We start from the raw sequence: 19,903 nt of genomic DNA, 5'->3' as shown, positions 1-19,903 counted from the left end.
TTCGATTCCCTGTTGGTTGGTAACTTGACTTGGATTGTTCTAAGCAAAGAAGAGGGGGGTCAACGGAGGGTGAAGTTGCAGGTGGTTCAGTGAACCATGCTTGAATGATGTGATACAGTATGTCCTTGCCTGATATCTGAAGATTTGCATTAGCTCTGTGAGTGAATGCTTTAGCTTGGCGAGCTAACACAGTCTTGTGGTAATATAGTTACATTTTGTTCACTGCCTCCAATTTCAGTGTGGGGTTTACTAACATCTTGTTATGTTGTTGCATTGCCCCTGGCTCTGACCTGCTTCGCTACTACCAGCCTTCTTGTCTATGTAGTACCCATCAAATGAGTGCTGACATGCGCCACCCCGAGGAGTGGAGGTCTTGAGTAACTGCCCTCCTTTATCGAAAAACTGGTTGCTGGAGTCCGGTGTCGCCATATTGTCATCCCGAACCTCTGAGAGGTAATATACTGTATATTTTAATCGATTTTACCAGCGTTTAATTGTCCATTTTCACCTAGAAAACATATGAATGGTTAGAGTCATTATCGTCTCGTGGGATGGATGTGATAGCTTGCTAGTTAACTTACTGTGAAGTGAGTTTTTCCCCGGCCACGGCTTGCTAGTGAGCGGCTAACTTTAGCTAGTTAACAAGCTATTTCTTATCGTTGTGGCAAGGCGTAAACTAAGGCATCAGGATAGAAATGGCTATGAAATATCCTACTCACGTAGCTAAGAATATAACACACACTAATTTTAAAATCACTAAATGTGGACATTTTACTGTAGGGAAGCACCAGTTCGAGCTATGCTGGCTATGCTAGGCTCATCGACTAATCCCAGACCCAGACTTGAGCTAGGAAAACCTCAGGCCTCTGCGGCCTTGTGACCGTGCGGTTATCAATCAATGAAATGTGCTTTTTGGTAACGGCAACAAGAAGACCACTGTGATGGGCAATGATGGCCTTAAATGTGCCTTTTAAAGCTGTTACAATTTTTAAGCTATAGCTACTACCAGGAACTAACAAAGTATTGGTGAATATCTAGCTATCCGGCTAACCAGTTGATGCTGCTGCTATCAAGTAGGTAGCTAGCTACTAGTACCAACTAATATTGAATATAAATATATATTTAGGGATCTATTGATTAACTTTGTGTAATGTTGTAATCATTTAGTGCCTTGTACAGGTGAATGACCATCTCATCTAGCTAGCTAGTTGGGTTTATATTTTCACAGCTGACATTCTGATAAATGTTGAGTCAGTCTGAAGCTAAAGTAAAGAGGACATTTTGTTCGATAGCTACTGTAGCTAGCTAATTTATGCAATGTCTCTTGTCTTACTACTTATTACTGTTCAATTACAATAAAACAAATGTTTGCTTCTAGAAGCCATTAAATCATATGAGTAACAACTCATTAAGTTATTGAACGACCACAAACTTGGCGCAAGCTCTGGCTACATCTTGTAGCTAATTGTATTACAGGGGAATTATAGCAAGGTAACTAGCTAAAGTTAGATATCACATTTTAACATGCATTTTTTTGGTCGTTTAGCAGACGCTCTTACACAGAGCGAATTACAGGAGCAATTAGGGTTAAGTGCCATGCTCAAGGGCACATCGACAGATTTCACCTAGTCGGTTCTGGGATTTGAACCAGCACCTTTTCGTTACTTGCCCAACGCTCTTAATCGCTGGGCTACCTGCCGCCCCATCTCTTGCAATTGATCTCTTTCAGTGTTCATACAGACAGAGTAACTTCTGATAGGAAAATTAAGGAAATGGAACCAAGGTCCACAAATGTAGCTAATATGTTAGTTATTACTCATGTTGACCTTCTTGAATTGGGCTATGTTCCAGACTCAATCACATTTTTGGGCTTCACTTCTTGGTTTCCAATGGTAGCTAGGACTAGCCTCCATTTTCTGTATCGCCCCCACCAAAACCAGCTTCTATGAATCCAGACGGCCCTTACAGTTCAACCTTCAACTGAAAAGCCATTTGATTTGATACCAGACCCATCCTGCCAATATACCTTTCTCGCCCTGAGTAGCTCCTCTAACTACCATTCAAGGTGAAACCATGTTCTCTCACGGATCATGTCTGCCATGATCATTAGGCTAATGCTCCTCTGTCTTTCTATTGATGAAACCCAGTTGTTTTACCATGCTATCTAGGACTATGCCTATTCAATAATTTGATATTTAATTGAGACAGTCGGTTTCGAACTTTGAAAGAAAATTGAATGTAGCCTGTTTTGATCTTGCCTAGGTCTCATACTCTAGTCTAAAATACTGAGATCCAGATCCCTTTGCATTGGTTTTTCCTTTGAATTTCTTGGGTATTTTAGATTTGACTCCCTAGCTTTATATTTTCCCTTTTTAATCAACGAGGTCAACAAAGATCTGCAGTTGAGGGGTTGGCACATGTCTTGTGACTGGCTCTCATTTTGATAGGCATGTGACCTGAAGTTAGTTTAGCCATGGTACTTACTGTTGAGCAAGACTGCTGACTTTAAGGTAATGTGGAGGCATGGGTGATTGTTGGAAGGGGGGCTTTGGAATCTCTGGAATGATATTCATTCCAAAAAGTTATGCTGCAAAACACAGTAGCTGTTGTTTCTGGTTCACCTCGTACAAATATTTTTTTTGTCACGTGCTGAATACAACAGGTGTAGACCTTACAGTGAAATGCTTACTTACAAGCCCTTAAAACCTCTTACATCTAGACGTTCCGCTAGCGGAACACCGCTCCAATATCCAATGATAGGGTGTGGCGCGAAATACAAACTCCTCGAAAATCCGAAAACTTCAATTTTTCAAACATATGACTATTTTACACCATTTTAAAGACAAGACTCTCCTTTATCTAACCACACTGTCCGATTTCAAAAAGGCTTTACAACGAAAGCAAATCATTAGATTATGTCAGGAGAGTACCCAGCCAGAAATAATCACACACCCATTTTTCAAGCTAGCATATAATGTCACAAAAACCAAAACCACAGCTAAATGCAGCACTAACCTTTGATGATCTTCATCAGATGACAATCCTAGGACATTATGTTATACAATACATGCATGTTTTGTTCAATCAAGCTCATATTTATATCAAAAAACAGCTTTTTACATTAGCATGTGACGTTCAGAACTAGCATTCCCACCGAACACTTCCGGTGAATTTACTAAATTACTCACGATAAACGTTCACAAAAAACATAATTATTTTAAGAATTATAGATACAGAACTCCTTTATGCAACCGCGGTGTCCGATTTTTAAAATAGCTTTTCGGTGAAAGCACATTTTGCAATATTCTGAGTAGATAGCCTGGCCATCACAGGCTAGCTATTTTGACACCCACCAAGTTTGGTACTCACCAAACTCAGATTTACTATAAGAAAAATTGGATTACCTTTGCTGTTCTTTGTCAGAATGCACTCCCAGGACTTCTACGTCAACAACAAATGTTGGTTTGGTTCCAAATAATCCATAGTTATATCCAAATAGCGGCGTTTTGTTTGTGCGTTCAAGACACTATCCGAAGGGTGACGCGCCGGTGCGTTTCGTGACAAAAAATTTCAAAATATTCCATTACAGTACTTCGAAGCATGTCAAACGCTGTTTAAAATCAATTTTTATTCAATTTTTCTCATAAAAAAGCGATAATATTCCGACCGGGAGTCGTTGTTTTCGTTCAAAGACTGAAAATGCAAAATGGACTCTTCGCACGCACCCGTCTCATTGTTCTCAGATCGACCACTATCCAAATGCGCTACTGTTTTTCGGCCATGGACTGCAAAGTCATCATTCAACGTTCTGGCGCCTTCTGAGAGCCTATGGGAGCCTTAGAAAGTGTCACATTACAGCAGAGATCCTCTGTTTTGGATAGAGATGACAAAGAAGGCCAAGAAATGGTCAGACAGGGTACTTCCTGTACAGAATCTTCTCAGGTTTTGGCCTGCCATTTGAGTTCTGTTATACTCACAGACACCATTCAAACAGTTTTAGAAACTTTGGAGTGTTTTCTATCCAAAGCTACTAATTATATGCATATTCTAGTTTCTGGGCAGGAGTAATAACCAGATTAAATCGGGTACGTTTTTTTATCCGGCCGTGAAAATACTGCCCCCTATCCATAACAAGTTAACCAACAATGCAGTTTTAAGAAAATACAAAAAAAAAGTAAGATATAAAAGAAACAAATAATTAAAGAGCAGCAGTAAAATAACAATAGTGAGGCAATATACAGGGGGAACCGGTACAGAGTCAATGTGCGGGGGCACCGGTTAGTCGAGGTAATTAAGGTAATATGTACATGTAGGTAGAGTTACTAAAGTGACTATGCATAGATACAGTGAGGGGGGAAAAAAGTATTTGATCCCCTGCTGATTTTGTACGTTTGCCCACTGACAAAGAAATTATCAGTCTATCGTTTTAATGGTAGGTTTATTTGAACAGTAAGAGACAGAATAACAACAAAATAATCCAGAAAAACGCATGACAAAAATGCATTTTAATGAGGGAAATAAGTATTTGACCCCCTCTCAATCAGAAAGATTTCTGGCTCACAGGTGTCTTTTATACAGGTAACGAGCTGAGATTAGGAGCACACTCTTAAAGTGAGTGCTCCTAATCTCAATTTGTTACCTGTATAAAAGACACCTGTCCACAGAAGCAATCAATCAATCAGATTCCAAACTCTCCACCATGGCCAAAACCAAAGAGCTCTCCAAGGATGTCAGGGACAAGATTGTAGACCTACACAAGGCTGGAATGGGCTACAAGACCATCGCCAAGCAGCTTGGTGAGAAGGTGACAACAGTTGGTGCGATTTTTCGCAAATGGAAGAAACACAAAATAACTGTCAATCTCCCTCGGCCTGGGGCTCCATGCAAGATCTCACCTCGTGGAGTTGCAATGATCATGAGAACGGTGAGGAATCAGCCCAGAACTACACGGGAGGATCTTGTCAATGATCTCAAGGCAGCTGGGACAAAAGTCACCAAGAAAACAATTGGTAACACACTACGCGGAGAAGGACTGAAATCTTGCAGCGCCCGCAAGGTCCCCCTGCTCAAGAAAGCACATATACATGCCCGTCTGAAGTTTGCTAAGGGGACAGGACAACTTCACCGCATCAAAGGGACGATGGACGGGGCCATGTACCGTCAAATCTTGGGTGAGAACCTCCTTCCCTCAGCCAGGGCATTGAAAATGGGTTGTGGGTGGGTATTCCAGCATGACAATGACCCAAAACACACAGCCAAGGCAACAAAGGAGTGGCTCAAGAAGAAGCACATTAAGGTTCTGGAGTGGCCTAGCCAGTCTCCATACCTTAATCCCATAGAAAATCTGTGGAGGGAGCTGAAGGTTCGATTTGCCAAACGTCAGCCTCGAAACCTTAATGACTTGGAGAAGATCTGCAAAGAGGAGTGGGACAAAATCCCTCCTGAGATGTGTGCAAACCTGGTGGCCAACTACAAGAAACGTCTGACCTCTGTGATTGCCCACAAGGGTTTTGCCACCAAGTACTAAGTCATGTTTTGCAGAGGGGTCAAATACTTATTTCCCTCATTAAAATGCAAATCAATTTATAACATTTTTGACATGCGTTTTTCTGGATTTGTTTGTTATTCTGTCTCTCACTGTTCAAATAAACCTACCATTAAAATTATAGACTGATCATTTCTTTGTCAGTGGGCAAATGTACAAAATCAGCAGGGGATCAAATACTTTATTTCCTTCAATGTAGTAAGAGAGTAGCAGCAGTATAGAAGAGGGAGGGGGCAATGCAAATAGTCTGGGTAGCCATTTGATCAAATTTTATTGGTCACGTACACATGGTTAGCAGATGTTAATGCAAGTGTAGCGAAATGCTTGTGCTTCTAGTTCCAACAGTGCAGTAATATCTAACAATTCCCAACAACTACCGTTACTGCTTGCCGTGCGGTAGCAGAGAACAGCCTATGACTAGGGTGGCTGAAGTCTTTGACAATTTTTAGGGCCTTTCCCTGACACCGCCTGGTATGGAGGTCCTGGATGGCAGGAAGCTTGGCCCCAGTGATGTACTGGGCTGCACACACTACCTCTGTAAGCCGAGCAGTTACAATGCACAAGTCTCTGTTAAATGTTTCTATTTTGAGGTGGCTTTGGCGTTTTGGTTTGATTGGAATGTGTCTACTTGTTTCAAGTTTTGTATTTGAAGCCATTGTGAGATTGTGTGCCATTGTCATATTGTGAGTCAATATGGGGTTGTGTTAGTGTTTCCCTTTGTTGCAGTAACGACAGGTTGAATGTCAGTTAGGGTTTGATCATGTTTATTAGGATAGTTTCGGATATCGAAGATTATTGGCGGCCATTGTCGATAGTGACATCATCGTGATGTGACGGACGATGTTTAGCTTATTTCAACTTGACTGGCACCACGCAGTAAAGAGCTGACTGGGCAGCCCACAGCGGGGCCATGCCAAGTGGCCTATTCCTTTGCTATAGCATGCATAACCTATTAAAAAAAATATGGTACAAACAATTTACAGAATGCAAGAGAAGAATGTTAGCGGAGCTAAGATTTTCACTAAAGTGGTGCAAAATGTCCAGTCATTTATTTTTTCTCTCAATGTCGGATGTTCTAGGCCGTATAGCGAAAGCCTATTTTATAATAGCAGACACTCCGGTGTCTAATTATTAAAAAAATAGAATTTTCTCTACATTTGATATGAATATGACTTCAGTTTTTATACATGTTGGCTTTCTCCCACCTCATCCCACTCGCTACTTCATGATCAAACAATGCATTTATCTAACTGTGTTCTCAAAGTTCAGTTGTTTTTGAATGACCTAGAAACATAAAGGACCAAGGTAATAATGAGCAGTAGAAAAAACAATAGCAAGATAGATAAATCTAATGAGTAGTTTGAACAAGCCTTACAATTGAGCAAAGATTAGTGTATTATAAAATAAATGATACATGCATCCCTCCTACTTGCTGTTGCGACCCAATTGGCCAAAAGCCAAATCCTACTAATTAAAATAGTGTATCAAGAGCATTAAGACAAGTTAAAGTTATGAAGAGTATATTCTAAATAGGTTATTCTAGTCAAATGTTTAATGTCCTAAAGTTGCAGCTTTCAAATGGGAACAATTGTGAAGTATGCTTGGGGTCATTGTCCATTTGGAAGACCCATTTGTGACCAAGCTTTAACATCCTGACTGATGTCTTGAGATGTTGCTTCAATATATCCACATACTTTTCCTTTCCTCATGATGCCATCTATTTTGTGAAGTGCACCAGTCCCTCCTGCAGCAAAGCACCCCCACAACATGATGCTGCCACCCCCGTGCTTCATGGTTGGGATGGTGTTCTTCGGCTTGCAAGCTTCCCCCTTTTACCTCCAAACATAACAATGGTCATTATGGCCAAACAGTTCTATTTTTACCCAGCCAGAAATAATCAGACACCCATTTTTCAAGCTAGCATATAATGTCACAAAAACCCAGAAGACAGCTAAATGCAGCACTAACCTTTGATGATCTTCATCAGATGACACACCTAGGACATTATGTTATACAATACATGCATGTTTTGTTCAATCAAGTTCATATTTATATCAAAAACCAGCTTTTTACATTAGCATGTGACATTCAGAACTAGCATACCCCCCGCAAACTTCCGGGGAATTTACTAACAATTTACTAAATTACTCACGATAAACGTTCACAAAAAACATAACAATTATTTTAAGAATTATAGATACAGAACTCCTTTGTGCAATCGAGGTGTCCGATTTTAAAATAGCTTTTCTGTGAAAGCACATTTTGCAATATTCTCAGTAGATAGCCCAGCCATCACGGCTAGCCATTTAGACACCCACCAAGTTTAGCCCTGACCAAAGTCAGATTTACTATTACAAAAGTTTGATTACCTTTGTTGTCTTCGTCAGAATGCACTCCCAGGACTGCTACTTCAATAACAAATGTTGGTTTGGTCCAAAATAATCCATCGTTATATCCTAATAGCGGCGTTTTGTTCGTGTGTTCCAGACACTATCCGAAATGGTAAATCAGGGTCACGAGCATGGTGCAATTCGTGACAAAAGAATTCTAAATATTCCATTACCGTACTTCAAAGCATGTCAACCGCTGTTTAAAATCCATTTTTATGCCATTTTTCTCGTAAAAAAGCGATAATATTCCGACCGGGAATCTCCGTTTAGGTAAACAGAGGAAAGAAAACAAAGCATTCGGTCGACGCGGGCACGCGCCTGAGTCTCGCAGTACTGTAACCAGCCACTACCCAAACGCGCTACTTTGTTTCAACCAGAACCTGCAAAGCCACGATTCAGCTTTTTGCCGCCTTCTGAGAGCCCATTGGAGCCGTAGGAAGTGTCAAGGGACAGCTAAGATCCTCACTCTTCAATAAACAGAGACAAGAAGAACGACACCTTGTCAGACAGGCCACTTCCTGAATGAAACCTTCTCAGATTTTTGCCTGCCAAATGAGTTCTGTTATACTCACAGACACCATTCAAACAGTTTTAGAAACTTTAGGGTGTTTTCTATCCATATGTAATAAGTATATGCATATTCTAGTTACTGGGTAGGAGTGGTAACCAGATTAAATCGGGTACGTTTTTTTTATCCGGCGGTGTAAATACTGCCCCCTAGCCCTAACAGGTTAATTAGTTAAAATCTGCATTTCCTCCTAATAGGGATTTTGTTTTGCATGTTTCAGTGCAAAAAAAAAAGGGGAGTCACCAATTTGGGCCCTCACCAGTTTGCATCCCTGGATATGGGATGTGTTTTTCTCCATTGTTTTTGATGGTAGGCCACTCTGGTAGGCCTACATTATGATTAAATAGCCACTGTAGCCTACTTGACCACTGTTAAAACTGTAACTTAAAGCGGTCCGGAAGTTGCACAGAATTTTCACAACATTCAAGTTTGTGCTCAGCAGACCTGAAATTTTCCCAGTGGCCATTTTTTTGTTGTTGTTGTTGAGGGAACATTGGTCATCATGTATCTTATTTATCCAACACAACTATCACACGCACACAGCATACAGAGCCTATTTTGAGTGGGATTTCTCCTGCAAAACCTCAGCTGGTTGCTGCTGAAGTAAAAACGTGCTTTCATTGCACACCAATTCTAAATGCAATCGAGGGTTAGAAACTTGGTGCACGCTTAAAAAGAGCTATTTTTATTTCTCAACTGGTAATTGAAGCGCACCTTCCATTCACCATTCAAGTGCAGGCAACAGGCTATTAGCAAGTCACCCACCACTTTACAATGTGAGCTGGAGGCAGTATGCATGAAAACATGCTTAATTGTTTGAAACCTGAATGTTTTATTTCATATTATGAGGCCTTGGGGAAGCTTACAATTTATCCTACCATTTCTACCATTCTGCGTGCCGGTGATTTTCATATGCGCGTTTCCGTGGAACAGTTTCATTTCAGTAACGATTTTGTTTCTCAAAATCATTGTCACGTGGTTAATAATAAAGAGCTGAATTTAAATAAAAAAATAAAGTCAACTAATGCGAGTTCACCAACCTCTGCCATATGGACACACTGTGATCCATTGGTGGCTAAAGAAATGAGCGCATGGAACTCATAGCCTATATGCAGGCAAATGCAGCAGTAGGCCCATTGCTCTTTCACACCGAGGATTGGTGATTATCGAAGGGGAGAATTAATTCACACAATGAAATGATGAATGTTCAAGAATTGGCGGGAGACAGCTGAGACATTCTGGAGAGAGACTCGCCTATATCTTCAACACACCCCTCCCCTTGTCTCAACATTTTAAATTATACTCAAGACATTATCTTCACATATTTTAGTCTGGAGTAACTATATAATATTCCTATTGGACCCACCGCTATGCCATTTCTCTCTCCTGTTCTATTGGTTTTCATATCAACTTTCTTTCGTTGTCCTGAAGCCAAAGTCACAGTCCTAGTCATGTTAGCAACCCATTCATCTTTAGATTCCCCCTTTTTCAAAGTTTCTAAAAGAGATTTTCATCTGTCACACATGGAACCGCTATAATGTACACGGTTTAGAATGGAATTTTCCCAGGTGCTTTGTTTTAGAATGGCATTTTGGCAAATGTTTGAAAATGTATTTTTAACTGGCTGCTTCATTACACTAATTGTTCTGTTAAGATGCATTACCATAATGTAAATGTGATTTTGGAGCATACGACCTCAAGGATTCTGCACCCAATACATATGGGTCCAGTAAATTAAAATCTTCACGGTCACGTTGTCCGGTGCCACATTTTCCTAACGGAAACCTTGCAGCATACATCAGTTCGGTTTGCTTCTAGCAGAACTCAGCCAGACGAAACAAATGTATGTCCTCGCATAGCCTACTCCTTAAAGACCTTAGCTTGAAAAATTTGAAAAAAGCGCAGTTTGTCCCTCTTGAGCCACCGTAGCAACAACATACCCAGTAACTCTTCCTCAAAATGGGCAGAATTAATCAAGAAATCTGTAAAAAAAAATATATATATATATTTTGCCAAGGAGATCTTAGTCGTGCAATTTTACATCTAAGATGTTCGGTGCAGTATTTCTGAAGTGAAAATAATAGCATGAAATCTAGTCGTCTCTCATTGAATGACAACAAACACTTAATTGAAGAATCCCGTCCATAGTTCCCACTCCTGGGAGTAGTACTATTGAGAAATCACTGACGAAGGGGTGTAGACTTCGGCTAATGAACTTCATCTTAAAAAAAAAAAAAAATTGTGTATGAACAGCTGGAAGAAATCTGCCATAGACCAAAATGAAAAGAAATTTCACAAAATGTTTTGACTGGGAAGCTAAGCTCAAGACTGTGCTACTCCCCTCCTCCCACCTTTTTAAAATGACATTGGTAGCCTCCCAGTTACCATAGTGTCAACACCTCGTAAACAGCTATTGTGTCTAGTTGCCTGGGGAACACAATACATTCATTCTGTTGCTAGGTTAAATGTTGCGTTAACAAAACTTGTATGTTTTTTTTATTTGGCCTATATTTAGGCTAGAGGCCATGTTTTTCCGGTTTATTGAATCAGGAGCTGAAATCCAATTGGCTCTGAGAGTAGGCCCAGTCAAATTTCCTGCAAAATAAAAATGTTTCCAGAGTAACCGCCCACATGGTGACCATTTGGAATGAGAGGCTGAGGCTCTAGGATAGGCCGTGATGACAAAAACACCCTGGTTTCATATCGCTCAACCTATAGTTGATATTATCTGGAGTCTGGACTCAAAGTAGGTCATATGATTCATTATGCCTTTAGCCATGTCGATGCAGCCAATGAAGTGCATCGTGGGAGTTTGGCGACTTCGCCACACTGGTCCATCCATGTTAGAGCGTGTGTGTGCTTCTCTCTCTGTCTATTGAATTTCTATGGGCTTCTTTTCTCTCCCGCCCAACCCACAGGTCCTGAGGAGAGAGCCTTTCTATCCACCTGAAGATGTCTGGCCCGGTCACCAGCCGATCCCGGGTTTACCCCGATGTGAACACACAGAGACCCCGGGAGTACTGGGACTACGAGTCACACGTTGTGGAGTGGGGGTGAGCTGAGCTAGTCGTCAAGCCATCTGATTGGTCGGTGGCGGCAGCACTACACCCTTACCCCATTCGGTGTTAGACACAGCAGCAGGACCAAAAAAATACCATGATTTTTTTTTTTGGGGGGGGGGGTTCACAAAATGTAATGCATAGAATGGTCCTTTGGAGGAAGGGTTGTTGACATATATTTGTCATGTGTATATAAAAGCATAATTGACCATCATTTGTGAGGAATCACTACAACAGAGACTTATCAGGATCAAGTTCAGCAGAGCAGAGCAGGGCACAACTGTGTGGAATTGGAATGTTCAGATAGAAATATATGAAGTAGAACAAACAATCTCTGAAATGTAGAACAAGGTGTCATGTGGGCTTTATTGGTGACATTTCGATCTGCAACATTCCACAACGTTTGCCTACTGAACATGGCCCTGGTGCGTTGCAGGTCTAATCTAAAATGTGGAATGTGCCAGCTTTATCATCAGGTATCAGTGTTAACTATCAGTTGGGGGAATCAAGGCTTATCTGTTTTAACATTGTTGTGAATATTACTCATTGTTATCTTTGTCTGTCTGTCCCTCAGGAATCAAGATGACTACCAGCTGGTGAGAAAGCTCGGCCGGGGCAAATACAGCGAAGTGTTTGAAGCTATCAACATCACAAACAACGAGAAAGTAGTCGTCAAAATACTCAAGGTACTGGCGCTGGACTTCACCCTGTTGAGACCCAGTGTGTTTCTTTGAAATATATGTTTTGAATGTTTTTTTGACCCTTTATTAAAGACCGTTGGGGGAGGGGGAGACGGGCTTGTGGGAGTAACAGTGGGAAGGCTGGAGTCAGGGGGGAAGCATGTCTCTGTTGGGAAGAGACGTACATCCTCTAGGCCACAGGCTCTGCAACTCAGACCCAAAGTTACTGAAGCTGTGGATGGGCTTCACTAAGAGATTGGCAGCTAGTCTTTTACCTGTTATTTGGCCTATGACTGATGATTATGTATGGGCCATATAGCAGGGCTCCCCAATAGGCGGCCTATTTTAATTGTTGGACATTAACGACTGTAAATTCTCCAGGAAATCAGCTCAAAGTGATCCCAAGTATTCCCACGCATAAATACAGGCGTATGTGATCGTATCCCAATGTAATCCAGGTTTGAAATGATTGTTTTTGTCAAATAGGCCTACTATATCTGTATGGTCAATTTGTAGTGTTCCGGCCTCCCGACTCAATAATTTATTTTGCCCAAGGCTGAATATAATCTGGGACCCCAGCCCTGTAGGCTTTCCCTGTACCGCTCACAGCATAGTATTTCACAGAAGCTCTGTTAAACATTCTCTTTGCACCAATCTCTCGGTCTGTTCTTCTCTCGTGCTCAACAGCCAGTAAAAAAGAAGAAAATCAAGCGAGAAATCAAGATTCTAGAAAACCTGCGAGGCGGCCCCAACATCATCTCACTTCTAGACATCGTCAAGGATCCAGTGGTCAGTTTCATCAACCTACCAATAATACATGCCATCATGCTGCTCCGTACATATCATATGACATTTTGGCTACCACTCTCGCTGAAAATCCAGCTGAATCTGGTATGAATCCGCTATTTAATGGTAGTTTATACTGATCATATTTGGTCTCTTTTTCAAAAGAAATTGTCTTTTATTTTTACATTTTTATTGCAGTCTCGGACTCCAGCTCTGGTCTTTGAACACGTCAACAACACAGACTTCAAGGTAAGAAGAATCACAGTTAATTTTTATCCAGTCAAAATGGAAGCTGAAGCTTTGACCATATGCCTCTATTACTTCCCTCATGGTGGCATTCTGCTGAAATGTCTTCAGTTTTTCTTCTCTTTCTGCAGCAATTGTATCAAACGCTATCCGACTACGACATACGGTTCTACATGTATGAGATCTTGAAGGTAAGACCCCATTGTTGTAACCTGTAACTGGTTGTGCCTCCCAAATGGCACCCTGTTCTCTATATAGTGAACTATAATGGAATATGGTGCAATTAGGGACACCGTCTGGGTGATTGAGACTGAAGCTTCTCCAATCCCCCTGATTAAAATAGCGTTGTGTTGTTCAGGACTTCAGCTTTAAGTCGCAGCACTCTAGAGTTGGGCGATTTATTAGGATAGTATCGGATACTGAAGATGATTGACGGCAATTGTCGATGGTGACGTCATCGTGATGTGACAGACGATGTTTAGTCATTTACAGAATGCAAGAGAACAATGTAAACGGAGCTAAGATCTTTTTTTATAGTGGTCACTCCGGTGTCTATTTTTAAAAGCTGAATTTTGGCTAAAGCCTAATCCCTCCCCACCCCTGCTGTTGCTGAGGGCCTCAGTCCTCACCGTGGCGATCAGGGCAGGCGACCCATATGGAGGAGACGTGTTAAAGACGAGAGGATTTATCTAAGTGGACAGGCCTGACACGTCGCGCCTCTCTCTGTGCTGCCAGCCACAACCCATCTCCGGCCCGTGCTCAGCACAACCCATCTCCGGCCCGTGCTCGGCACAACCCGTCTCCGGCCCGTGCTCGGCACAACCCGTCTCCGGCCCGTGCTCGGCACAACCCGTCTCCGGCCCGTGCTCGGCACAACCCGTCTCCGGCCCGTGCTCGGCACAACCCGTCTCCGGCCCGTGCTCGGCACAACCCGTCTCCGGCCCGTGCTCGGCACAACCCGTCTCCGGCCCGTGCTCGGCACAGCCCGTCTCCGGCCCGTACCACAGCTGCTCCTCACGTGGCTGCTTTTCAACTAGCTACAGGAAAACCACTATGCCTGAGACTTCATCAGTTTATTATTATTCACTTTACACTGTAGCCTGTATGGATGGATAAAAACCTGTGGCTTTTATCATTATTTTAATAGCATTTTTAAGCATTTACCCGTTGACTTGATCTCTGAGGACAATGGGAATATACTGGACTTTTGTTTGTCCTCAGCATTTTTCTCGTGAAGACACCTGATGTTAAAAAAAAAAGGCTCTAAAAATGGCAGTACTATGGACAGGGTTCACTTAGGTTTGCTGCTCTACAACAGCTCTGACTCAGACAGTGGTAGTAGCCTTGTTGATTCCTACTGCCAATCATTGTACAGAAAGCTGCAGTACTGCTGCCTGCAGATCTCCCGGAGCAGGGTTGGTGAGAATTACTGGCCTATAATGTTCACGCTTCATCTGCTTTTCAGTAGGATTATTGTATGTAAAACTATAATACTTTATTAATAAGTCTTTTTTAGTCATTTATAGTGTGTGTAGGGTCACATGCTGCTGGTGGGAAAGCAAATCAATCATTACACCACTGATGATAATACCCAATAGGTGTGTTAGCCAAGTGTTTTCCATGATGTTTTGGTCACTAGGACTTAATGCAGCCATAAAGATGACTGGCAAGGTTTTTCTCCCCACTTAATTGTGTGGAATACGTTAGAGGGACCTGTGAGCACCGTGGCTATGTTCTGGGCTGTATTCAGTACGCACACAACGGATGGAAATGCTCACAAACTGGGAGGTACTATCTGAACTTGGCTGATGAGAAATGCTTGTTTTTTTTCTTTTTTCGTTGCAAAATGTTTTTCCACGGTGTGCCGTAGTGAACGTGAGCCAGTTGTCAGCTGTTTGTCCTCTCTGCTCCCACACTCAGGCTCTGGACTACTGTCACAGTATGGGAATCATGCACAGAGACGTCAAGCCACACAACGTCATGATCGACCACGAACACAGAAAGGTACTGGCCTATCTCTCCCTTTTCCCTCCCTCCTTTCTCTGCTTTGATTGGCTAATGTACGTGTGGTCACAGAGACCAACTTATGGGCGGAGTATTGCCTGACAGTTTGCTGCTGTTGGATTTAGTTGGTTCACAAAGCACTCTCATCTGTGATTGGTCCAATTGTGGCAAACAAGAAATGTAGCCAATCGTTGACTAGCGTGTGAGTGTTTAACCACCACAGTAGAAAGCTCAACATGAATCTTTCCCCAATAGAGAACTACTCAGCACAACCCCTCTGAGGGGTCTAATGGGACCTTTTCATTCACTTGGTAGGGTAATTCATACTGCCTCCTGAGGTAAGACAAATTTAAGAGATAGTCTTTGGTTTATTTTTCTGATATAAAACATTAATCATATTTATTTACTAAGGTTCGGTCCCCCATTGTGACTAGTAAACATAGAAATCTCGTAAATGAATTGATCATTTATCTGATTCTGTATACACAAATGACAATTTGTGCACTCCCCACACACGTCTGCAAAATTTTTGACAAAGTCCTGAGTGTGTTGATTTAATCCATCTATATGAATATTAGTCCTGGCCGTGGGATTCTAGTAATGTTTTCAAACTAACTGGATTTCATCTTCTGTCTCCTAGCTTCGCCTTATAGACTGGGGTTTGGCAGAGTTCTACCACCCTGCTCAGGAGTACAACGTACGAGTGGCTTCCCGATACTTCAAGGGTCCAGAGCTGCTGGTCGACTACCAGGTCAGTCAGGCGTCCTGCCCCATTGAACACGGCCCTGTTTTCTCAGCTTTCTACTAAAGATGATGTACTGTATTCCTACTGCATGATCTGGGGAACAATCCACTCAGTCGTAGAGCTATGGTTCTTCTTGGTTTACTTTCGTCCTCAGAAGATTGAATTAGATGCATCTGTTCTGTACAACGTAGGTTTATGCCACATTTTATCCAGGAAATAAATCATGCATTCAGAGCAGATGTCATTTCACATCTGCCCAGAACACGGTCCCAGAAAAAAACCCACTCAAAATATAAAAGGGATCTTTTTTGTTTGTTGTTCTATTAAAAATTCACCTCAATAACCTACATCTAATTTAATTCTGTCTCCTTTTCCTTGACTTATTCTGTGGTCCGATGTTTTGATACCATTCCCTGTATTGTCCCTGTATAGATGTACGACTACAGTTTAGACATGTGGAGCTTGGGCTGCATGCTGGCCAGTATGATCTTCAGGAAGGAGCCTTTCTTCCACGGACACGATAATTACGACCAAGTGAGAGCTCAGCCATCCCATCAAATCAATCAATTGTATTGTATTTGTTTATAGATACTTTAGTTTATTTAGTAAATATTTTCTTAACTCTGCATTGTTGTTAAGGGCTTGTAAGTATTTCACGGTAAGGTATACCTGTTGTATTCGGCGCATGTGACAAAATATGATTTGATTATAACATTACTTTATTGTCCAATGGCATGTCTGCTGCTTTATCCCCTCTGATAGACAACTAGTTGTAGTGGTTCTAGTGATGTTCAGACAGCCGGGGCTGCCCTCCATTGTTGAATGCATGTCATGTCTCGTTTGTTTTGCAGCTTGTACGGATCGCAAAAGTCCTGGGCACAGAAGACCTGTACGACTACATCGACAAATACAACATCGAGCTAGACCCAAGGTTCAATGACATTCTGGGCAGGTAGGTCTCAAATCACAGAAGTTAGTGTTGCGTCTGTCTGTCAGTTTCAGCATGACAAGGCGTAGAATCACAATGACTAGTTATTTTTGATGCAGTGTGATTTGTAGATTCGCGATTCTGCGCATTCCAACTGCGATAGTCAATCTAGTTCAGAGATTCTGCGCATTCTGTCTGAAGAGGCTGTGTCCATGATGTGTCCTGTCTATGACTGAGAGGAGAGGCTGTGTCCAGTCTATGACTGAGAGGAGAGGCTGTGTCCAGTCTATGACTGAGAGGAGAGGCTGTGTCCATGATGTGTTCTGTCTATGACTGAGAGGAGAGGCTGTGTCCATGATGTGTTCTGTCTATGACTGAGAGGAGAGGCTGTGTTCTGTCTATGACTGAGAGGAGAGGCTGTGTCCAGTCTATGACTGAGAGGAGAGGCTGTGTTCTGTCTATGACTGAGAGGAGAGGCTGTGTCCATGATGTGTTCTGTCTATGACTGAGAGGAGAGGCTGTGTTCTGTCTATGACTGAGAGGAGAGGCTGTGTTCTGTCTATGACTGAGAGGAGAGGCTGTGTCCATGATGTGTTCTGTCTATGACTGAGAGGAGAGGCTGTGTTCTGTCTATGACTGAGAGGAGAGGCTGTGTCCATGATGTGTTCTGTCTATGACTGTTTAGTCTCTGTTTCCCAGGCATTCCCGTAAGCGGTGGGAGAGGTTTGTCCACAGTGAGAACCAGCACCTGGTCAGCACTGAGGCACTGGACTTCCTGGACAAGCTGCTGCGTTACGACCACCACGCCCGCCTCACCGCCCGGGAGGCCATGGAACACCCCTACTTCTGTGAGCTCCACCTCTTAAATAGCATACATACATACATACTTAACATGCATGGTCAGAGTGGAGGCCATTGATTTCTCCTACTTCTGTGAGCTGCAAGGCATTCCTACATACACATTTCTTCCCATTGTTCACAGGAATGTATTGAACTCTGAGGTCACGGTTGTGATGCATAGCTGCGTTTGTGTCTGAAATATCTGCGGCCTTAGCTTGTTTTGCTTATCATTCATGGGCTTTTCTGTCATTCTCTGTCTGTCAGACCCCATTGTGAAAGACCAGGCGAGGATGGGCTCTATATCAGGGCTGTCGACTGGTTCAACCCCAGTCAGCTCCTCCAGTATGATGACAGGTAACACACATGCTGTCTGCAGGGGTCCTAACACTATGTTGCTGTTCTGAAGAGATTCTACAGCTGGCTAAGGAGAACTGTTCATTCTAGAAAATACTATCAGTTCTTATGTCATCATTTTCTTCTTAGGTAAGACCCCACTCTTCCTCTGACCCCGTTTTTCTCTTCTCCAGGCATCACTTCCATGTCCTCGTCGCAGCCCCTGGCTAACGTGGCAGGCTCTCCTGTGATCTCTTCCCCCAGTGCTCTGGCCACGCAGGTGCCAGCTGCCGGGGCCCAGCCCTGAACGGTGCTCTCAGCCTGGGGCCCGGGAACAATCATTTTTATGTTGAGTATAACAAAGAGAAAAGATATTAGGTTCCCTTTTTTCTTTTTCCATACAATAATTATATATTGAGATCCGGGCGCACAACGAGAGACAGAAAAAAGAAGATAAAACAAACATTACTTGCGTCTGTGTCCGGATAAAAACAGTAGCTGCGTTCTTTCATAATGAGTGTCTAGAAATGCAACTACAATGAAGCAAAATGGATAATAAAATGTATTTTATATGTCCCTAAAGTACTTTTGTTTGAGGTGGTTTTCTATGGACCAGAGGTTGTTTTAATCAACCGTTAGTGGCTGCATGTAACACTTTGTTTGTTAAATCCATTTCTTCTGTTGGTCATATAGTTTCAACAATGAATTTCTCTATAGAACAGCACCCCCTGGTAGTTATTTTCAATGTTATCCATAATGTTTTTATCATGAGGCATTTTCACAATGATAATGCGTGTTATTTAGTTGTGGCTATTCAAGGCTCATTGAACAACCATTTTGTACAAGAGTTAAGGTGACATATCTGACATTGTGTTTATAAAATGTATTCAATAAGCACATGTTTTTTTTTTTTTTACTACATGCAGTGTGTACTTTAGTTTAAGACCTCACTGCCCCAGTTATACTAAATGACTTGTTTGAAGCTGAGATGGAAAATGGAAGCAGTCCAGTTGGATAAATGATCATACACTTTGAGAAACCTAAGTCTGCTAGTTTCTTACCTTCCGGAAAAGCACCCAGATTAATTATTGAATCTCCTTTTTTTGTTGTTGTAAACAACCATGTAAGTATATATGAATGAGCCCAGGAATGGAATCTTTCACTCCGTAGCTGAAGGGTTATCACGAGTTCCAATTCTGAGATGAAAGGCTGCAGCAGAGTTTGCACTCACTACTTTAAGTCTCTGCTAAATGACTCAACGGTAAGGTAGGACTAGGGCTCAGTATCTGTCGGGTGGGGAAATTGAGGGTTGTTCAGAAGGGATTTATTTTTTACTGGGAGCTACAACAATAACTTTTAAATTTTTTTATTTTTTAGCAAAACCTCTTGCTTTGGTGTACCCTACTGAATCATTACCCAGGAGGGCCAGTATGACAACCTGTAGATTTGGTTATGCACTATGCAGAAATTCGAATAGTCTGCGATAAAACAAGTATACTGTAGAGAAAAATAGTCGCATTTCAACCGCTGTGAAATATTTTCAGCTGTTTTGAACCTGGTGTACAAAGCAAAAGTGTCACTTAACAGATCTATAACTCACATTTCTATATGAATTTGGTCAGGTAGCCCAAAAAGTGACATATTGCAGCTTTAAGTGGAAAAGCCCTGGCCCGCACTCGAATATCACATTGAAAAGACCGGTCTAGATGCACAAAAGTTGGATGGTGGTCAGGGACACATTGCTGATGCGATCAGGCTACCGAAACCACATAGTGGCAA

At 42.1% G+C, this 19,903-nt stretch overlaps 1 protein-coding gene across 1 annotated transcript; it reads left to right on the top strand.

Annotated features, from left to right (window-relative positions):
- Positions 1–317: 317 nt before the first annotated feature.
- On the top strand, positions 318–19,018 carry LOC106588967 (casein kinase II subunit alpha). Its single transcript, XM_014178557.3, has 13 exons — positions 318–453; positions 11,422–11,556; positions 12,137–12,248; positions 12,930–13,031; positions 13,227–13,277; positions 13,406–13,465; positions 15,195–15,278; positions 15,919–16,029; positions 16,456–16,557; positions 16,875–16,975; positions 17,651–17,799; positions 18,056–18,145; positions 18,319–19,018. Exons 2-13 carry the CDS (start codon positions 11,456–11,458, stop codon positions 18,429–18,431), a joined length of 1,176 nt encoding a protein of 391 aa, XP_014034032.1. The 5' UTR covers positions 318–453; positions 11,422–11,455; the 3' UTR covers positions 18,432–19,018.
- The last annotated feature ends 885 nt before the right edge of the window (positions 19,019–19,903 follow it).

This window comes from Salmo salar, chromosome 27 (genome assembly GCF_965601325.2).
Source record: "Salmo salar chromosome 27, fSalSal1, whole genome shotgun sequence".
NCBI classification, from domain to species: Eukaryota; Metazoa; Chordata; class Actinopteri; order Salmoniformes; family Salmonidae; genus Salmo; species Salmo salar.
Note: the sequence above shows the minus strand (reverse complement) of the source record. Positions and strands in the feature narration are given on the sequence as shown.